Below are 19,438 nucleotides of genomic sequence, written 5' to 3'. Positions count from 1 at the left end.
GCATGGCACCCAGTCAACAACTCCCACCAGGGGTCCCCAACTTCTAGGACCTAATGATGCACGCTTTCCAACAATGTATGACAGCAGCCTTTCAGCAGCCACAAGCGCAGCCCCAGGCGGTGCCAGCACCCAGGGTACCTGAAGACGTGCTGGACCAGGAGGAGGACATCTCCAACTCCTCAGTCTCATCGCAGGACGACAGCGACCTGGATTGCGAGGAGGGGGAAGTCAGGGATGACAAACTCTCCGAGGACGAAGGTATGCCCCCTCCTAAGCCGGCCTTCACGGGGTTGTTCCAGCCCTCATTGTATAAATCACTCCTGTTCAAGGCCAAGGTAGCAGCCAAGCTGGGAAACAGAGCGACAGAAGCCTCACCCCAATTCCAAGGGTTCTCAGCTGAGAACATCTTTGACGAGAAGGCCTTTGAGACTGACACAGTGCCAACCCCCAAGGCCTTCCTGGAGTCAATCAAACGACAGTGGGCAACCCCCACAACCGGCCCAACCCCCACATCCACTGATAAGACATTTTTCAATGTGGATAAGGACATGGCGGGGGTGCTGGCCCACCCCTCCATCGATGAGCCGGTGCGGGCACTGCACACCCCAACTCAACTCCCAGGGGAACCAGAGGAGGCCCTGAAGTTGGAGGACAGGAAAGCAGATCTTACTCTCCAAAAGGGACATCAAGCAGCGGCCTGGGCTGTGAAGGCGGCCACCACCGCCTCCTTCTTCAACCGGACGTCCCTACTTTGGCTACAGGAGCTGCAACAGCGGATTTCCATCACCGAGAGTAGAGTGCACCAAGACATCAATAAACTGGTGGCAGCCATCCAGTTTTCGGCAGACGCCACCTTGTCCGCGGCCAAGTTTGCTTCCAGAGCCATCGCTTCTACAGTCGCATCCCGCAGACTACTGTGGCTGAGACAGTGGCAAGCCGAGGTGTGGCACAAGTGGCGCCTGGCGTCAGCTCCCTTCACTGGAGACTCCCTCTTCGGGACAGCCCTGGATCCATACCTTGTAGAGAACAAGGATAAGAAGAAGGTGCTTCCCACGGCTGCAAAGAAGGGTCAGTCCAGAGCGACGCCTTACCCCAGACGGTCCTACTCCAGGGGACAGGACTTTGGGACTTCCTTCCGGGGTTAGGACTCTTTCATGGGTTCTGAGGCGGGGTACTCAGGGGCCAGGCAGTACCAGGGGTTTGCTGCCAGACAAAGGTACCCAGATAGGCCGCAGAAAGGCAAACAGCAGAAGCAGCCCTTTCGAGGGGGCGGAGGAGGCGGCGGGGGGCGCTCCTTCCGCAAACACTGAGGCTAGATCAGACTCACCTCCCATTGGGGGGCGCCTAGCGTATTTCGTGGATTGCTGGGACCGCTCCACCTCTGATAGGTGGGTGCAACACACCATCAGACATGGGCTGGTCCTGGAGTTCCTTTCCAGCCCCCCTGGGTTCTTCCGAATCTGCCCAGTGTCCAATAACCCGGCCAGGAGGTTATTGATGCAGGAGGCCATACAGCACCTGCTGGATATCCGAGCCATCCAGCCAGTCCCCCTAGAACAGCAAGGTCAGGGGTATTACTTAATCCTTTTTGTCATCCCCAAGGCTTCAGGGGAATGGAGGGCGATTCTGGACCTGAAGCGGCTAAACCGCTTCATCCGCTACAGGAGGTTCAAAATGCATTCCCTCCACTCCATCCTGGAGGGGATCAGGCAGGGGGACCTCCTCACTTCCATAGACCTTACAGAGGCATACATGCACATTCCAATCCTGCGAGATCACAGGAGGTACCTCAGGTTCTGTTACCTAGGGCAGCATTTCCAATACCGGGCCTTGCCCTTCGGGTTGTCATCCACCCCCCCGGGTGTTTACCAAGGTAATGGCTGCCTTGGCAGCCCACCTGAGACAGGTTCCGGTCAGAATCCAATGTTACCTGGATGACCTGCTAATACAGTCATCCTCCATTGAGGGGGCCCTTGGGGACTTAGATACAACCATGGTGGCACTAAGGGAGCATGGGTTCTCCGTAAACCTGGCCAAGAATCATCTTCACCCGTCCACTAGATTAATCCACCTAGGGGCTCTGATTGATTCAGAGGAAGGCAAGGTTTTTCTGTCCACAGAAAGACAGAACTCCCTGAGACGACTAGCCATACAGGTGGTCTCGGGAGGTAGGGTGTCTCTAGCCACCCTGTCCAAGCTGCTAGGCACCATGGTCTCGGCCATTGGCATTGTCCCGTGGGCACGCCTCCACACCAGAGACCTACAATGGTTCCTTTTGCCTTTCCAGCGAAGGCGCAGGAGCTGTTCCCAGACCAAGGTCTGACTCCCGGCAGAAGTCTCCCGCTCACTGATCTGGTGGACGTCCCCTGCGATTACAAAGGGCGAGGTCTTCAGCACGCCAGACTGGGTGACGGTGACCACGGATGCCAGCCTGTTTGGGTGGGGGGCCCACCTGCAGGACCAGATAGCACAGGGACAGTGGAGCCAGTTGGAGCTGAAGCACAGCATCAATTGGCTGGAGCTCAGAGCAGTCCGCCTTGCTTTGATGCATTTCCACCGCTCTGTCAAGGGCAGGCACATTCTAGTCCTCACGGACAACATCGCCACAAAGGCTCATGTGAACAGACAGGGGGGGGACCAAATCAGGGGCCCTGATGCAAGAGGTCAAGAGGCTGGGGCGATGGGCAGAGAGAAATGTGCTATCTCTAGTGGCAGAGCATATAGCGGGGTTGGACAACACCAGAGCCGACTGGCTCAGCAGGGCAGAAGTAGACCACTCAGAGTGGAGACTTCACCCAGACATCTTCAGAGAGGTACCGAACCCACGGAGCGGAAGGGGCGGACGCCCTCCGCTGACCGTGGCCCAGGGGGCTTCTATATGCATATCCGCCCTTACCACTGATTCCCAGAGTAATTCAGAAAATTCTTCGGGAGGGGGCGGAGGTGGTACTGATTGCCCCTTACTGGCCCAGGAGACCATGGTTTGCAGACCTCCAATCACTCTCGGTGGGCAGAGCGTGGAGAATCCCCCAGGAGAGAATATCCCTCAGTCAGGGCTCCCTGGAGCACCCGGAACCCCAATGGCTCCAGTTGACCACGTGGCGGTTGAGCGGAGCATCCTGAGAGAGGGAAACTTCTCCCTCAGGGTGATAGAGACTATCCAGGCCGCCCGAAGACCGTCCACGGTGCGCATATATGGCGCAATGTGGCGGGCCTTTGCCACGTGGTGTAGCTCCCGTGGGCAGGACCCGGTGAGAGCCACGGTTCCCATAGTGCTGGAATTTCTCCAGGCAGGCCTGGACAGGGGGCTGGCCCCCAACACTATTAGGAGAAAAGTCTCGGCCATCTCCTCAGTGCTGCTGTGCAGCAGAACTCAGTCACTCACCCAGCAACCATTGGTCAGGCAGTTCCTGAAGGGAGCGTCCAACATCAAGCCACCTCCAGTACATAGGTACCCCTCCTGGGACCTACACAAGGTGTTGGAGGCCCTGATGGGGGAGCCGTTTGAGCCATTGTGAACGGTGTCCCTAAAATTCTTAACCCTTAAGGTGGCGTTCCTGGTGGCCATCACGTCTGCTAGACGGATATCAGAACTGCAGGCCCTGTCCATCAGGGAAGACCTCTGCATCTTTCATCAGGATAGAGTGGTGTTGCGGTTGGACCCCTCCTTCATACCCAAGGTATGTTCGTGCTTCCACAGGGCACAGGAGCTGGTTTTGCCTAATATCTGCCCAGACCCTTCCCATCCTCTGGAAAGGAAATGGCACACATTAGACGTGAGAAGGGCTCTGAGGATCTACCTCAGAAGAACCCGGCAGCATAGAAGGTCTGAGGCCCTGTTCGTCTCATTCCAACCGGGGTCTCTGGGCAGGAAGGTGACCGCCACCACCATAGGCAGGTGGCTGAGAACCTGCATAGCTCTGGGCAGGAAGGTGATCGCCACCACCATAGGCAGGTGGCTGAGAACCTGCATAGCTACGGCCTACCAGTCTCAGGGCATTCAGCCACCGAGCCCCATCACAGCACACTCCACAAGAAGTGCGGCCACCACTGCGGCCTGGGCTACCCAGGCGTCATGGACAGAGATATGTAGGGCAGCCACTTGGTCTTCCCCCTCACCCTTCGTGAGGAATTACAAGTTAGACACCTTTGCCTCGGCGGAGGCTTCGTTTGGGCGCAGGATCTTACAGACGGTGCATAGGGCAGGGGACACCCCCGACCAGGCTTAGTTGGCCAGTGCCCTCAGTATGTGACCCTCTCTAGGGACGCGCTAGCTTTGGTACGTCCCATCCTGGATACTCCTCCCCCCTCATTATGGAGAAAGGGTGTTGGTACTTACCTGATACGCCTCTTCTCATAGTGGGGGGAGGAGTATCCAGACCCCCCCTGATATGGTTATGTAACATGTTTGTTGAATGTTGCACTGGTATGTTAAGTTATTCAATAAAAGGTTTGAAACCATACTAAGAGTCTGGAGTGGATGGCATAACGAGTCGGATAGAGTTCTTCGCCAAATAATGGAGAGAGCTTGGTGGGCAAGGGGCGTGTCCCAAGAGCTTATCTGACTCAGTCCAATCAGCTGGAGGATAAGGTCAACCCATCCTGGATACTCCTCCCCCCACTATGAGAAGAGGCGTATCAGGTAAGTACCAACGCCCTTTCTGTGAATGAAGGGCAATATCAGTTGCTGAAAGGGGCAATTTAACCTCATTAAGTAAACACACATTGTTTATGGGAGCCGGGTCTGTTACTAGAGTGGGCAACGGGCAACGGCTCAGAGCGTCTAAGTGACCCCTTTGCTTACCTGGCCTATGTTGTAGAGTATACGTGTAAGCAGTTAGAAACTCTGCCCAACGCGACATGCGGGGTGATATGATTTGCGGAGTAGGATGATCCCCTGCTAAATACATAGCAGTGGCTTATGGTCCGTCACTAAGTGAAATGGACGTCCATAAAGATAGTGATGGAACCTTTTTACTCCCGCCACGATTGCTAGAGCCTCTTTATCCAGCTGACTATAATTACGTTCAGCCTTTGATAAAGTGCGGGAGTAAAAAGCTATAGGAGCCTCCAGGCCATCCGGGAATGCATGGCTTAATATGACCCCAAAGGGGGAGGCGCCGCATGCCAGTATTAACGGTAAGCGCTCATTGTATTGCACTAATACCGGTGCTGTTGTTAACAATTTCTTAACAGCCGCGAAAGCATGTGCTTCGTGGCTGGTCCAACTCCATGCAGTAGAAGTGTCTAACAAACTGTGGAGGGGTTCTCCCACCGAAGCCTTGTGCGGAATGAAACTTGAATACAAATTCAAGAGCCCTAAGAAAGCCTGTAATTCCATCCTATTGGATGGCACTGGGGCTGCGTTAATAGCCTCCACTTTCACTGGTGTGGGGTGAATGCCCTGGCTGTCAATTAAATACCCCAAGAATTCAACTGCAGGCACTCCTAACTTGCATTTTGATTGCTTTAATCTGAGCCCCGCCTCCCTGAAGTGGTTAAATACCTGCCTAAGCGTTTCGACGAGTCGTGATCGGCTGCAAGCAGCGATCATGACATCGTCAAAATACGGAATGACCCCGGGTATTCCATGGAGTAGTCGCTCCATTAGACTCTGGAATAACCCAGGAGCGACGTACACTCCAAATTGGAGACAATTACATTTGAATGTGCCGTGGTGTGTTATAATCATCTGCGCAGCTGCAGTCTCTGCATCTACCGGTAACTGTTGGTAAGCTTATGCAAAATCTAGCTTTGCGAAGACCTTACCCTGACCCAGTGAGTGCAACACGTGTTGCACTACTGGGACAGGATAAGGGTGCGCCTGTAATGCCTTATTTAATGTCAACTTGTAGTCGGCGCAAATTCTTATTGAGCCATCCGCCTTCAGAGAGATTACGATAGGGCTTTCCCACTTTGCGTGGTCCACCGGTTCTAAAACCCCTTGCTCCAGTAATTTGTTTAGCTCCGCATCCACCTTGTACCTTAGGGCCAATGGAACGCAGCATGCTTTAAGCTGAATGGATGCCACCTGAGGATCGAGGTTTAGTGAGATTGGTGTGCCCTTATATTTACCTAGGGATGGTGAGAAGACATCGGCAAATTTGTGTGTCAAAGCCTCAAATGCATCCCCCTGGACGGTGTAATGCACCCTGGTAATTGAAAGACCTAGTGCCCTAAACCAATCAAGGCCTAACAGAGAAGCCAATGGCTTGGACACCACGATTAGGGGAAGTTGGCCCCTGAAGCGTCCGTAGTGCACATTGAAGTTTCCACAGCCGACGACAGGAATGGGGTTTTCTTGGTAGTCCTTCAAACGGCAGCGGGCAGGCAGCAGCTGGTTCCCGTGTAGGGATGGCAGGAGGGAGGGCAGTGTATTCCAGGACTTGATTAATTTCGCTGACCCGGTGTCCAGCTCCATGGGGCAGGGCTTGCCTTCCAGTCCGATGGTAATGTGAATTTTGCCGCTTCTGTTCTCCTCTGTGGATGCAGAGTCAACAGTCCATTCTGATATGTTGTCGTCGTTATTAATGCTAGCGCAGCAGTTAGTTTGGCGTATACTGGTTTTGGCAGTGTTTGGGCGGCTATCAGAAGGAGACCCGGTAGCCCTATTGTCCGGTAGCCAAGCCCGACACACACTAGCCAGATGGCCTTTCTTGCCACAATGCCGGCACACGGCTGATTTGAATTTACATTGAAACCTAAGGTGTTTGCCACCGCAGCTTAAACACCCTTTCCAATCTCCTTTAGGTGCGATTCCCCAGTTGTTAACTAGTTTGAGGCGACTGACATTGATGTCTGCCTCAAGGTCATCATCTAGGTTTTCATTCTGTTCGTGTACGACGATGCTTGGGATGCGAGGTTGGCAGCCAAATGGTAGCGCTGAATCTCCAAGGATGATTTTTCAGCCATTTCAGTTGCTGACGCCTCATCAACGGCGATTTTCAAAGTCGATTCTGATCTCGCAAGAAGGCGGCGTTGCAAACACATATCATTAAGACCGTAAATAAATTGCTCCAACAACGCCTCGTCTAGATCGCCAAACTCTCAGTGAATAGGCGCAGCCCTCAGAGAGGCAATGTAGCGGCTGATCGATTCCCCTTCCGCTTGCGTACATTTATGGAAAAGGTGTCTGCGGGGGAAACGGGAAGGCGTGGGGGCATAGTGTGCCTTCAGTTTAGTCAGCAACAAGTCCCACGGTATAGCACGAACAGGAGTCGGAGCTGCTAACGCAAGGGCCATTGCAAACATGTCTGGGCCACAGTAACTTAGAAAAACCCTTCTCTTCCTTTCTAGAGAGACCCCAGTTAAGTCGTTGGCTTGAATAAAGCATTCAAATCGTTCAAGGAAAGCCTCCCACGATTCCTTCTCTGGTCTAAATTCTGCAAAAACGTTTGTGGTAGCCATCGTTGGTAATGTAGGTGGGTCAGTTAGAAACACCTTTGTCGCCAGTTTTATGTCTCTTCCTTAGAGATTCAATGAACAGAGGAGTCGCTGATAACTGTAACTATTTATTAACCCAACTGAAACAAATAATGGAATCAATGAACTCTCCCGTCTGACAGCACTTTATAACCGACCTGTCAGACGGACAACCAATAGGAACACGAGGCTCTTCCCTCGAGCCGGCACGCACGCGGTAACCAATCAGAGGACACAACGATAAAACTAAATTCGTTCATTCAATCAATTTGCATTGTCGCCCACATAACATGACTGAGAGGGGTGTACACTTTAAAACAACATATTTATTTACTTTAGATAATTTATATAACCACTCCTCTTAAATAAGTAACACTGCAAAAAATAAAATAAGGATAGTATCAAGATCATAAAGGGACGTGGTGGCTCAGTGGCTAAGATGCTGAGCTTATTGATCAGAAAGTTCGGCAGTTAGGCGGTTCGAATCCATAGCACTGTGTAACGGAGTGAGCTCCCGTTACTTGTCCCAGCTTCTGCCAACCTAGCAGTCCAAAAGCATGTAAAAATGCAAGTAGAAAAATAGGATCCACCTTTGGTGGGGAGGTAATAGCGTTCCATGCGCCTTAGGCATTTAGTCATGCCAGCCACATGACCACGGAGACATATTTGGACAGTTCTAGCTCTTCAGCTTTGAAATGGAGATGAGCACCGCCCCCTAGAGTCGGGAACGACTAGCTCATATGTGCGAGCGGAACCTTTATCTTAGTATCAAGATCACTTGAAGGGGTAGTACTGCTTTATATTACTTTGGTAAGACCACAACTGGAATATTATGTCCACTTTTGATCATGAAGAAAGGAAAGAAGATGATGTGACTCCAGAAAGAGTGCAGAGAAAAGCAGCAAAGATGATTAGGGGAAAACATACAATTAACGGTTGTCTGAACTGGGTGTGTCTAGTCTAATAAAGAGAAGAACAAGGGGTGACTTCATAGCAATTTTCCAGTATTTGAGAGGCTGCCACACAGAGGAGGGGGTTGACCTTTTCTCCAAAGCACCTGAGGGCATGACAAGAAGTAACAGATGGAAACTTATCAGAGAGAGATCTAACCTCGAACTAAGGAGAAATTTCCTGACAGTGAGAACAATTAATCGGTAAATGGCTGTCTCCAAAATTGTGGATGTACCATCACTAGAGGCTTTTAAGAAGAGACTAGGCAGCCACTTGTCTGGAATGGTATAGGGTCTCTTGCTTATACACACACAGCTAGATACTGGTCTCTGTAATGTTAGTTGTCTCAAAGGATAATATTCGACACTTCACACTACTAGAAAAATAATGCCTAAAATTTTAGTATTCTCAAGAGAAGGATACAACAGCTATATGATCCTAAACACCTAGATAAAAACTGTGCAACTAAATCTCTGCCGAGAAAACGTTTTAAGGACAACTGGTATAAATAGAGCCTCTCCAGAATAAAGGCAAGATCACCTGATTTAGGGGCATACCTGATTTGGGAGCATTTGGGACAGCATAATATTAATGGGCCCAAAGCTTACCAGAGGACTGCTCTTTTGAGAACAGGCAACAGAATTTTATTTTTAATGTGCTACAGGTGTGCTCACAGTTAAAAAATGACAATAAAGATGATCTTATCTTGTATACCAGTGATGGAGAACCTTTTCAGCACTGAGTGCACAAACCAGAATCCACGCCCGTGTGCGTGCGCCAGAGCACCGGAAACCCAAAAACCGACCAGCTGGTGCACATGGTCTTCAGGTTTCTGGCATTCCGGCATACACGAAGACCAGTTGGCCAGTGCGCATGCATGCACCGGAAACCAGAAGAGCAGCTGGAGACGGCACGCACGGCCACCCACAGAGAGGGCTCTGTGTGCCACCTCTGGCACATGTGCCATAGATTCGCCATCACGGTTATACACTATCACCCAATATTTTAAGATTTTAATTTGTTCTATCAGATGTCCCTTGAGCTGCTAAGCAAACAGAAAGATCCTAGCTTTGGTATAATTCATTTCCAATGTTTCATCTTGACAGCATTCAGCCAACATGCGCAGAGGTCCTTTTAAACCAATGGATATATAAGACAACAGTGCTGTGTCAATCACATACAAAAGTGTTGCAGTGTGTTTATTCGCTAGTACTGGAGGGGGTAGGGGAAGCTGTAACCAAGTCACTACAGAATTAATATACACATTAAATAATGCAATTCTACCTAAATCATCTTTGTATAAAGTTTCCTCTAGTGTGATGTCCCTGCACACTACAACAGACTTTTAAGCTAGAATTTTAATATAGTTACTCATCAACAATTGCACGCGCCAATCTTGGTGGATTTTTAAAGTTTGCACCACATCCTTGATCTAGAGATAAAATAAAATGCAAACTTAAATTCATTGAAAGTGGCATATAACGTGGATCCACCTTTAAGCAGTATATTTTTCCATTAGTTATAAAATAAGAGTATCAGCTATAATCAGATGCCTTTCTCTGAAATCAGCCTGCTCTTTGGCAAGCCTATATTCTGATTCAACCCAATCTTCAAGTTTACTGTAAAGATGTTTACAATAATGCTTCCATTATATCAATTGATATGAAATTATCTGTTGCCAGAGGTGTAAGCAGATTCTGGATTTGAGAGAATTGTTGATACAGTATTGTAAATGGAAGCTAGAGGTGGTTCTGTCAGATGGGGCTGTTGTTGGCTTGGTAGTCATAGTGGGAATCAGATGAATTTTAGCACAGGCTAAATTCTGCTCTATTATAAATCAGAGTGAGCTGATCTTGCTATTTTTTATTTTAAAAAATCTTGTAGAAGCATTGTTAGCAGTAATGCACTGTGCTTTGATTTCCTTGCAAGATTGTTACAGAGTTTATTTATCTTGTCAATAATATATCTTGGGAAGATTAATATTTGTGGAAAAAGAATACTGAAAATAAAACTTAACAGTGCATTATTCCATGTGGAATAGATAATCTACTTGGAGGATGAAATTGGATAATGATAAAAGACATGGATGTCCATTTTTAATTCCTTAATGTCAACTGCTGCATTTATTTTAAAACTTCTGAGCTGTCTTTTTATTTCCCCGTTTTATATTATTGCTTACATTTTGCCTCGTAAAGTGCCTTGAAGTGACCTCAAAAGGACATATTCAAACTTTGCACGTAAATGAGGTTGCAGTAGAAGAGAACATCTTTAGCTCAGGATTGAAGTAAAAGTCCTTGGTGCTCTTTGAGCTTGGCTGTTTGCTTGAAGATGTTTCATTATGAACCTTGGTGGTACAGTGGTTAGAGTGCAGTACTGTTGACTGGCTACTTCTGTTGACCGCCAGCTGCCTGCAATTTGGCAGGCTCGAGGTTGACTCAGTCTTCCATCCTTCCGAGGTGGGTAAAATGAGGACCCAGATTGTTGGGGGCAAATAGGCTGACTCTGTAGACCGCTTAGAGAGGGCTGTAAAAGCACTATGAAGCGGTATATACCATAAGTCTAAATGCTATTGCTTATTTCGTTTTGACTATTTAATAAATCTCTGCCCAAGTCACTAAAAAAGAATGATGGGAGTTTAAAATGGGAAGTAATTAAAACAAGGAATTAAAGTGACTCCAACAGCATCCTGTTCAAGAAAAGGAGAAATTTTAGCATTTCTGCCTGCCTTTTTCTTTGATTTCTCTTGATCTCATTGTAGAGTGAGGTTTTGCTGCTTCACCCTTTTCTTCATACTTTTTCTTTTCCTTCCATTAAACAGCCTCCTGTTCTTTTAACTCCTTTCTGGTGTTTTGTTTCAAGATTCGTTTCCTTTGGGCATTTTGAAAGGGAGAATTTTTTTTTGCAACTTGAATATATAGTACTGTTTAATACTGTTTCCGTTTCTTTTAATTGCATTAGGAATGCACTTTGTTCAGTCTAATTCTGTTGGTAAAATTATTATCCGTGCTGGGCTCTTAAGGCCATTGAAATAAACTGAAAAGGCCCATTCAGGATAAAAATACTTATCTCTAGATCCCCATTGTTGGGAATGTGCCACATGTTATGAAATTGTTAATATTTAATTTTCATATGACTGTGTGTTTACAGTTTGGTATAGTGGTTAAGGCATCAGGCTAGAAACCGGGAGATTATGAGTTCTTTTGTCTTAGAGAACTTGTAGACTGAAGCAGTTCTTACAAATTATAAATATATATTTAAAAAACCTTGAAAGTCACACTCCCATTGCAACCTGGGACAGCTTGAAAGTCTGTGTAGAAAGGTTTGGGGGTTGCCCTTGGCTGCACTAATTTGCACATTAGTTGATACTTTACACTTGAATGAACAGCGTGTGTCAAAACCTCAAGGCTTCCAGTGTGATTTGTCAAATTAGATTAACCGTGCAGTTGAACACATTTACTTGAAAATACGCTTCATTGTCCTCAGTGAGGCTTTTTACCATGTAAGTTTTTCTAGGATTTTTTTTTTCATGCTGATTCAAGGGTGAGAATTGGGAGTCATCTAGTATGACCCTTTACCCTTCTCTCTCCATCCCGAAATATTTCGGTCTCATAAATAGGCTCCACCTGTATTTGAAGGCTTTGGAGAAAATCATCCTGGTGTTCACTGTCAGATGAAATTCCATCAATAGTATTGACTTTCCCCCTAAAGCTGTAATCCTTTACACGGTTGAAAACAAATTCCGTTAAAGAAAAGGCATGATGATTAAGAAAGTATGCATAAGATTGGATTGCATACATTTTCAATTTTGTCACAGCAATAATAAACAAACAAATGCTATATTAATGCTTTTTTTTTTTTTTTACAAAAAGCTTTTTTTTTTTTTTAGGGGTGAGGCATAAAAACTAAAGCAGCCAAGCAATTGACAACATTTCAGGTTGTAAATCTGATCAGCAATTTTTGATGCTAGCAATACTAGATTCTTTGTGGATCATCAGAGAGATTTGGGAATAGGAGCTGCTGTTTTTGAAATTTAAGGTAGACTTCCAATGATGTCATTTTGAGACAGTTCTTCAAAATGGTATTCCTGAAGGCTCAATTCTGTCTCTAGGAGCTTATGGTGCTTACGTAAAATTGGGAAATCATTAAGAGATCTGAAGCTGGGTGATGGTAAATTCCACGTTAGTTAAGTCTGGGCCTCTCTTGAATGTCTGTCTGCAGGATAATTTTGTAAAACAAGATTGAATTTAGATAATATTAGACAACCTATGACTCATCGGGTCATTATTTCAGACTTATTTCCTTACCAGATTCCTCCATGTCTTCAACAATGGCAATGCATCCAATAGGCTCCCTTCACTGGAAAAGTTCAATGGCATATTCAGAGTGGTATCTACCTTGAAAAATAGCCCATGTTGAGCTATATAGCAAACATCAGGGGTTGACCACAGGAAAAAATTGGTATAAAATGTTTTAATAATAATTTTTATGTCATAAAATGTCATAGCGGAAGTGACTTCCTGTTTGCTCGAAGGGTCGTTTTAAGCGTTCCGAAGGCTTCAGGGACCGTCCGGAGGCTTCCCTGACGCCTTCGGAGCGCTCAAAACGACCCTCCGAGCAATCCGGAAGTCACTCCTATAAAGCCTCTGGTGCCTGGGGAGGGCAAAAAATGGCTTTAAAAAAGGGTGAATTCGCGTGCCCTGACAAATGGCTCCGTGTGCCACCTGTGGCACACATGCCATAGGTTCACCATCACTGCCATAGTGGATATTCCACGGGAGGGCTCTCCATCTCTGGCGGATGAAGGGGACTTTGGCTTTTCTCCCAACCCTTCCAGGGCATCCCCCAGGCTCCTGATTCCATCCTGGAAGAGGTGGACATGGAGGAGGCCTAATCTCTAATGGGGGAGGCATCTCCCCCTTCTAGCCCTATTTCTGGGACCACTCGATAGTTATCCCAAGCGATGCAGGAGGTGGTTGCACGGGCGATATCACAGGGGATTGCAGATGGCATCCAACAGCTGGGTCTCACCTTGCCCCTCCAGAACAAAGCCAAAGCTAGGGTGCAGACCACAGGAGCTCACACTCAATCCACCGGAGCCTCTCCTCCTCCTTCCTCAGCTGTCAGCGAGGTATCTGAAGAGGAGGAGGGTGGGCAGGACGCCACTGATGTGTCGGAGGATGAGAATCCACTCCCCAACACCCCGCCTTCTCGGGCTTATTCAAGCCTTCAATGTTTAAGGCCATTCTGACCAAGGCTAGGGCTTCATCCATTCAAATGGGACTCCCCGCCCAATCTGACAAAACTGCCACTGAACAGGGTAGCAAGGAAACAGTCGGATCAGGGGATCCAGGCGCAGGTCTCTTTAAGGAGACCCTCCCCCCCTCAGGAGCTGGTTCCGGCATCACCGCTGTTCCTGGATGTTATCCAGCGACAATGGGTCCAGACTGGGTCGATGGCTAATCCCAGAGGGGTGGATAAAAAGCTCTGCTCTATGGAGAGCAGCAGGAGGATCTCCTGAAGCTTCCTCAAGTAGATGACCCCATAGAGGAGCTAACCTCCAACTCGGTCCTCCCAGCCGACCTACTGGAGGGATAAGAAGGTGGAGAAGGCCTGTCATAAGACTCACATGGCCACCACGTGGGCCATGAAGGCCTCCTCCTCCTCTTCCTACTTCAGCAGGGCAGCCCTATTTTGGCTCCGCAAGCTGCTAGACAACCTCCCTGCCGGAGACAGTAAATTGTGCCAAGACGTCAACAAAATTATTGCAGGGGTCCAATACTTGACCGATGCTTCCCTTAATGCCACCAAATTTTCCTCTAGGGCAGTGGCATCTAATGTGATCACACGCCATATGCTGTGGCTCTGCCCCTGGCAGGCAGACATGAAGATGAAGTGGAAGTTGGCCTCCGCCCCTTTCAAGGGTGGTAAGCTCTTTGGTGAGCCCTTGGACTCAATCTTAATTGAGTCCAAGGACAAACGCAAAATCTTACCAGCAGTCACCAAGAAACTGGACCGAAAGGGTCATTCCTTTTTTCGTAGGCAGCCCTTTCGGAACACTGACTCCCCCTCCATATCTGGGGGATTTACCAGAACCTATCCCCAGACAACAGAGTAACCGCAGGTCCTTTCAAGGAGGGTTCTCCAACCGCTCCTTTCGCAGAACCAAATGACCGTCACCGGTCGCCTCCCATTGGGGGTCGGCTACAGCTCTACGCCGACCAGTGGGAGGAGACAACGACGGACGCTTGGGTACTGAACACGATCCGTCACGGCCTTACCTTAGACTTCCTTTCCTTTCCTCCACGGGCCTTCATCCACTGCCCCCTCCCGAAATCGACCCTCAATTGAAGCAGGCAGAGATCCAGCATCTACTGGACATAGTGGCCATAAAGCAGGTGCCCCGGGGTCAGGAGGGCAGAGGATTTTACTCGCTCCTTCTAGTTCCAAAGCCTCGGGAGGGGTAAGAGCCATACTGGACCTCAAGAAACTCAACATCCATATAGCGTACAAGCGCGTCAAGATGCAATCACTCCAGATCATCTTGGGTTGCATCAGGCAGGGCGACTTTCTGACATCAATCAACCTGAAGGAAGCGTACCTGCACATTCCCATTCATCCAGCGCATTGCAAGTTTCTGAGGTTCCAGTTTGTACACCAGCATTATCAATTCAAGGCTCTTCCCTTCGGCCTATCATCGGCCCCAGGACGTTCACCAAACTTTTGGTTGCTGTTGCCGCACATCTCAGATCTCGTCCAGTAAGAATTGTTGGTTATCTGGATGGCATCCTGTTGATGTCATCGTCCAGGGAACGGGCGTGTCGAGATCTCAATGTCACCATCCACGCACTACAGCAACACGGTTTCTCCGTCAATCTGGAGAAGGATGACTTGGAACCTACCTCCAGGATTCAACACCTGGACACTGTGATCGACTCCAGAACTTACAGGGTGTTCCTCACACAGGAGCGGAGGGAGAGCATCACATCCCTTGTGGGTCAGATCAGGAGATCCAGATCAGCACTTCTAGTGACTCTATCCCAGCTACTGGGGAAATTGATCTTGTGCATCGCTGTAGTTCCTTGGGTACGGCTGCATGCACGGGATCTTCAGTGGTTCCTTCTTCCCATTCAGCGGCGCAAGGCCAGCAACTCCAAGAGGGTGGTCAGTGTTCCCCCAAAGGTGCTCCGGTCGCTCAGGTGGTGGCAATCTTCAGCGCTGATGAGGGGGTCCCTCTTCAAGGAACCAGAGTGCCTGGTCATAACAACAGACACCCCAGCTTGTATGGCTGGGGCGCCCACCTACAGACACACGTGATGCAGGGCAGATGGTCGCAGGCAGAGCTCACCCACAACATAAACTGGCTGGAGTTCAGAGCCGCCAGAATAGCCCTGCGCCACTTTCGATGGTTCATCGAGGGTTCCCATGTCCTCATACTGACGGACACATCGCCACCAAGGCCTACGTCAATCACCAGTGCAGAACTCGATCAACGGCCCTGATGTCAGAGGTGACTCTAGCCATAGTACTGCTAGTCGACCCGCACTGGATGCTGCACATCCTTTTTCTTTCTGAATAAATATTAGTATTTGATTCTCGTTTTGTAGCTACAGCTATAAGCAAAAAATATTATTATGAAGTATGTATCGGCTATCTGTTTTGGCACTTTTGACCTGATAATGAGTATCTTGACCTGTTAGACTTGGCAGGTTTTACCTTTGTTTGTGCTACCCAGCACAATGACAGCCATAAATTAGTCATGGTTTTTGAGTCACCTTCAGTGTCAGCCATTAACTAGCAATCTTTGCCATGATTGTGCATTGGGGTTTTTGGGAGGATGGGAATTGGCCATTAAAATCATATAGTAGTTATTGGAGGTGGTACTACTCTACTTGGAAGCCTAAATGCCATCCCATTCCATCCCAACTATCATGCCTGTTTTATCTCTTGCAAGAATATGAGAGTTGAAAATTGAGGTAAGAACCAGTCCCTGTTTTGCAGCCAACTCCTTTTTTCAGTTTCTTTATTTAGAATCCCAAAAGAGAGGTTAATCATATGTTTACCTTCCCAATGAGGTTTGCATAATGCATAGAGCCATTGTTCAGGTAACATAATTTACAATAAACCAGGGATGGAAACCATAATTGAGGGTTTTGCTGTGGTCTTGATTTACGCTACTGTTAAGGCTTGGATCTCACACTAGGCACAATCTGCTGTGATTTAAAGCAGTGGTTAATATGAACCCAATCATAGTATCTTGATTATTAGTTTAGTGTGCTATATGAATAGAGCCAGTTGTACTTAAACCAATAAGCTATGACTTTGTGTTGTATTAAACACAGTCCAAGATTGACATGCTTATGTTTGTCTAATAAGAATATGGTACCAGAACTTGAAAAGTCCAGATTCGGGGATCTGCACTTATGGAAGTTTCCTTACAGAATGTATTCTTGAAATGCTTTATTTATCAGTGCCACTTTAGATAATAGACTATAAATATTTATGCAGTTGGTTTGCACAAAACATTCAAAAAATAGCAAGCAGATTAGTCTGGACTGCCCAGCACATTAGGCTAAAATGTAAATAGCCGATTTGCGATTGTATGTGAATGCCTCTTCTGACCTTGGGAGTGTGTGATAAGATTATTCAGTTGCAATGGATTTCAAAGAGCAGCCTTATTTGAGAGGGGAACACAAATGGCAAAAGGTGATCTAATGTGACATTTTGTTTACATCCCAAAACATTTTGGAAGTTAATTGAACTGATGACCGTCCGTCCCCCGCCCCCCCCCCCCCCCGTTCGAGGGCTTGGCTAATACATCCCACGCTTGGTATTATGAAGTCTATTATTCCAAGCCTCACTTTTATCTCTTCGCAAGAGTTTGTCGTAGGCGGGGGAATTGTCACAAATGAGATTGTGCCGCATATCGTTGGAAAACCACAACGTAGCAACTCCTAGATAACAAAGGGGGGGGCTCTTCTCTGGAGCTTTCCCGAGCCTGCCTAAAATCGCCGTCTCCCGTCTTGGGTCGCGTTCCCAGGCTGGCTGGGTGACAAGGCAGTGAGTCACAAAGTAGCCCGCGGCTGTTTCAGCCTCGCCGGTTACCACCAGCCCAGGCGCTGTGCTTTCCTCCCTCAGGCAGCCCGGCCAATTAAGTCCCGTCCATTCAACCCGTATCCAGGTAGCTGCTGGTAAACGTGTCCCGAAGAATCCAGGCGAGAGCCCGGGGCCGCTGGGAACCTGTTGAGCCCTCAAGAGGCGGCCGCCTCCGCCGACGCTTGCTCTTCGTTAACCTCGAGGCGCGGCCCCTGAGGGAGCGTGTGCTGTCTCCGGGCCGGCCAGGAGCAAACCCCCCGGTGCTGTCCTCGCCTCACCCACGCCGGAAACAGGACCGGCGGTGCAGCCCTGGCCTTATAAAGGCAAAAACGCGCCCGAGGGGGCGAGTGCGAGCCTGCCTCTCTCTCTCTCTCTCGCTCTCTCTCTCGCTCGCTCGCTCGGCGGAGCATGCCCCCCCCCCGGGCGCCTTTCGCCTCGCGCCGGTGCAGCCAAAGACGGGGGCTCCTGCTCCCTCGCAACGCTTTTTGCTTTAAAAATAAAAACGTAACAATAACACTTCGCTTCCACTCCCCACTCCCCGCCTTGATTTCCCTCAGGCCGGATCCGCGGGCGAAGGGGAGTCTATGTCTTTGCTTGCGCCCGCCCGCCCTGCGCGCAAAGCCCACAGAAGGTGCCCCTTTGTTTGGGGGGAGCCGAGCGAGCGCTTTGGACAACGGCTGGCTCGCTTTGTCATTGGCTCGGCCTTTTCTGGAGGTCCTTTTCCCCCCCACCCCACCCCGCTCCCTCCCCCCACCTCATTCGTGTGCGTGTATGTCTGTGCGCGCGCGCGCGTGTATGTGTGCGTAATAATAATCGCGAGGCATGCCTAGCACGTCCCTAGCGTTGGCAGGCAGGTTTTGCTGCGCTCTCCGAGCGGCCGCCGTTGCTGTGGCTGTGGAAGCACTATGAGCATAATTTTGCCAAAGCGCGCTGAAGAAGTGCACACTCCGCACAGGGCTTTTTCTGCAGAAGGAAGCAAGATGGCTACCCTGTGGCTTTCGCTGTGAAGAATGCCGAGCCCTCCCTCAGCCCGACTTTTGAGCTGGGGGAAAGGTGGTTTGTTTATTATGATTCCCCCCACCTCCTCTTTTTCCTCGGTTAACCCTCTTTCCCCCGCGGTGGTGCGGCTGACTTGCTCGGTCCCCCTTTTAAGTCGCGGGTGAAGTCCTGCGTGGTGGTGTGCCCGTGAAGTCTTCCCAGAAAGGGGGAAAAACTGGTTTTTGTTTACTTGACTGGCTTATTTACCCGGGTTTATTTTGCCATTTGATGTCTTTCTTTAGGTGCTAACTGAAAACAAAAGGCCTCAGAGAAGGAAGCGAAGAGTTCCAAAGGTAAAACAAAAACAAAAAATCCCCAACCCCTATTGCTTGTTTTATTAATCACATTTTTAGAGAGACTGGTCTGGCTCTTAGGATGGAATGAGAAAAGGGGCATGACTTCCCAGATGTTGGTATTTTTAGCTAAATGTAAAAAGCTCACCACATTTTCTCTTGTTTCCCTGGGATATGGTGGCCCATCTGACACTGACTACACAAACTGCCAGTGAAAAATCAAGCTGTTCTTGATATTCCTCCTTGTTCTATGAAGGCTGCAGTGGTAAAGATGATTATGATGGAGTAAGCCCTGCTGAATTAATTCAGAATGACTGCTGAGTAAATATGCTCAGGGGCAGCCGTGGAAAGGATGCTTCTGTCCTGAAAAAAGAACTTCTTTCTAAGCTGCACCTATTTTATACCGAATGTTGAATAATTGTGCTAATATTTGTTTTGCTATGTTCAGTAAAATCCATTGCCCCTTTCCATAAAGATGACATGTTTTCAGACAATTACGGTCTGAAACTGGTAAGTAATCTTAAAAGGCATGTTCTTCAATAAATGAGTGCAGAACTGAAAATGTTTAAATATTGTGGAGTCATAGAATTAGCAAGTGGGAAAACCCCAGGACGTGTTCCATGTTATTTGCATGCACGTAA

General features: G+C 48.5%; 1 protein-coding gene across 5 annotated transcripts in view; it reads left to right on the top strand.

The window, feature by feature from the left end:
- Nucleotides 1-19,438, top strand: part of TET1 (tet methylcytosine dioxygenase 1) — a 131,460-nt gene that overhangs the window by 38,925 nt on the left and 73,097 nt on the right. For 4 of the 5 annotated variants that reach the window (XM_081953962.1, XM_081953964.1, XM_081953961.1 and 1 more), the window contains exon 3: nt 18,747-18,797. The exons of the other annotated variant lie outside the window; for it this stretch is intronic. In XM_081953962.1, coding sequence (XP_081810088.1) covers nt 18,747-18,797 — 51 coding nt within the window. The remainder of the gene's footprint in view (nt 1-18,746; nt 18,798-19,438) is intronic. 5 annotated transcript variants of the gene reach the window in all.

Source organism: Natrix helvetica, assembly GCF_964273705.1.
Source record: "Natrix helvetica genome assembly, chromosome: 5".
Lineage (NCBI taxonomy): Eukaryota > Metazoa > Chordata > Lepidosauria > Squamata > Natricidae > Natrix > Natrix helvetica.
Note: the sequence above shows the minus strand (reverse complement) of the source record. Positions and strands in the feature narration are given on the sequence as shown.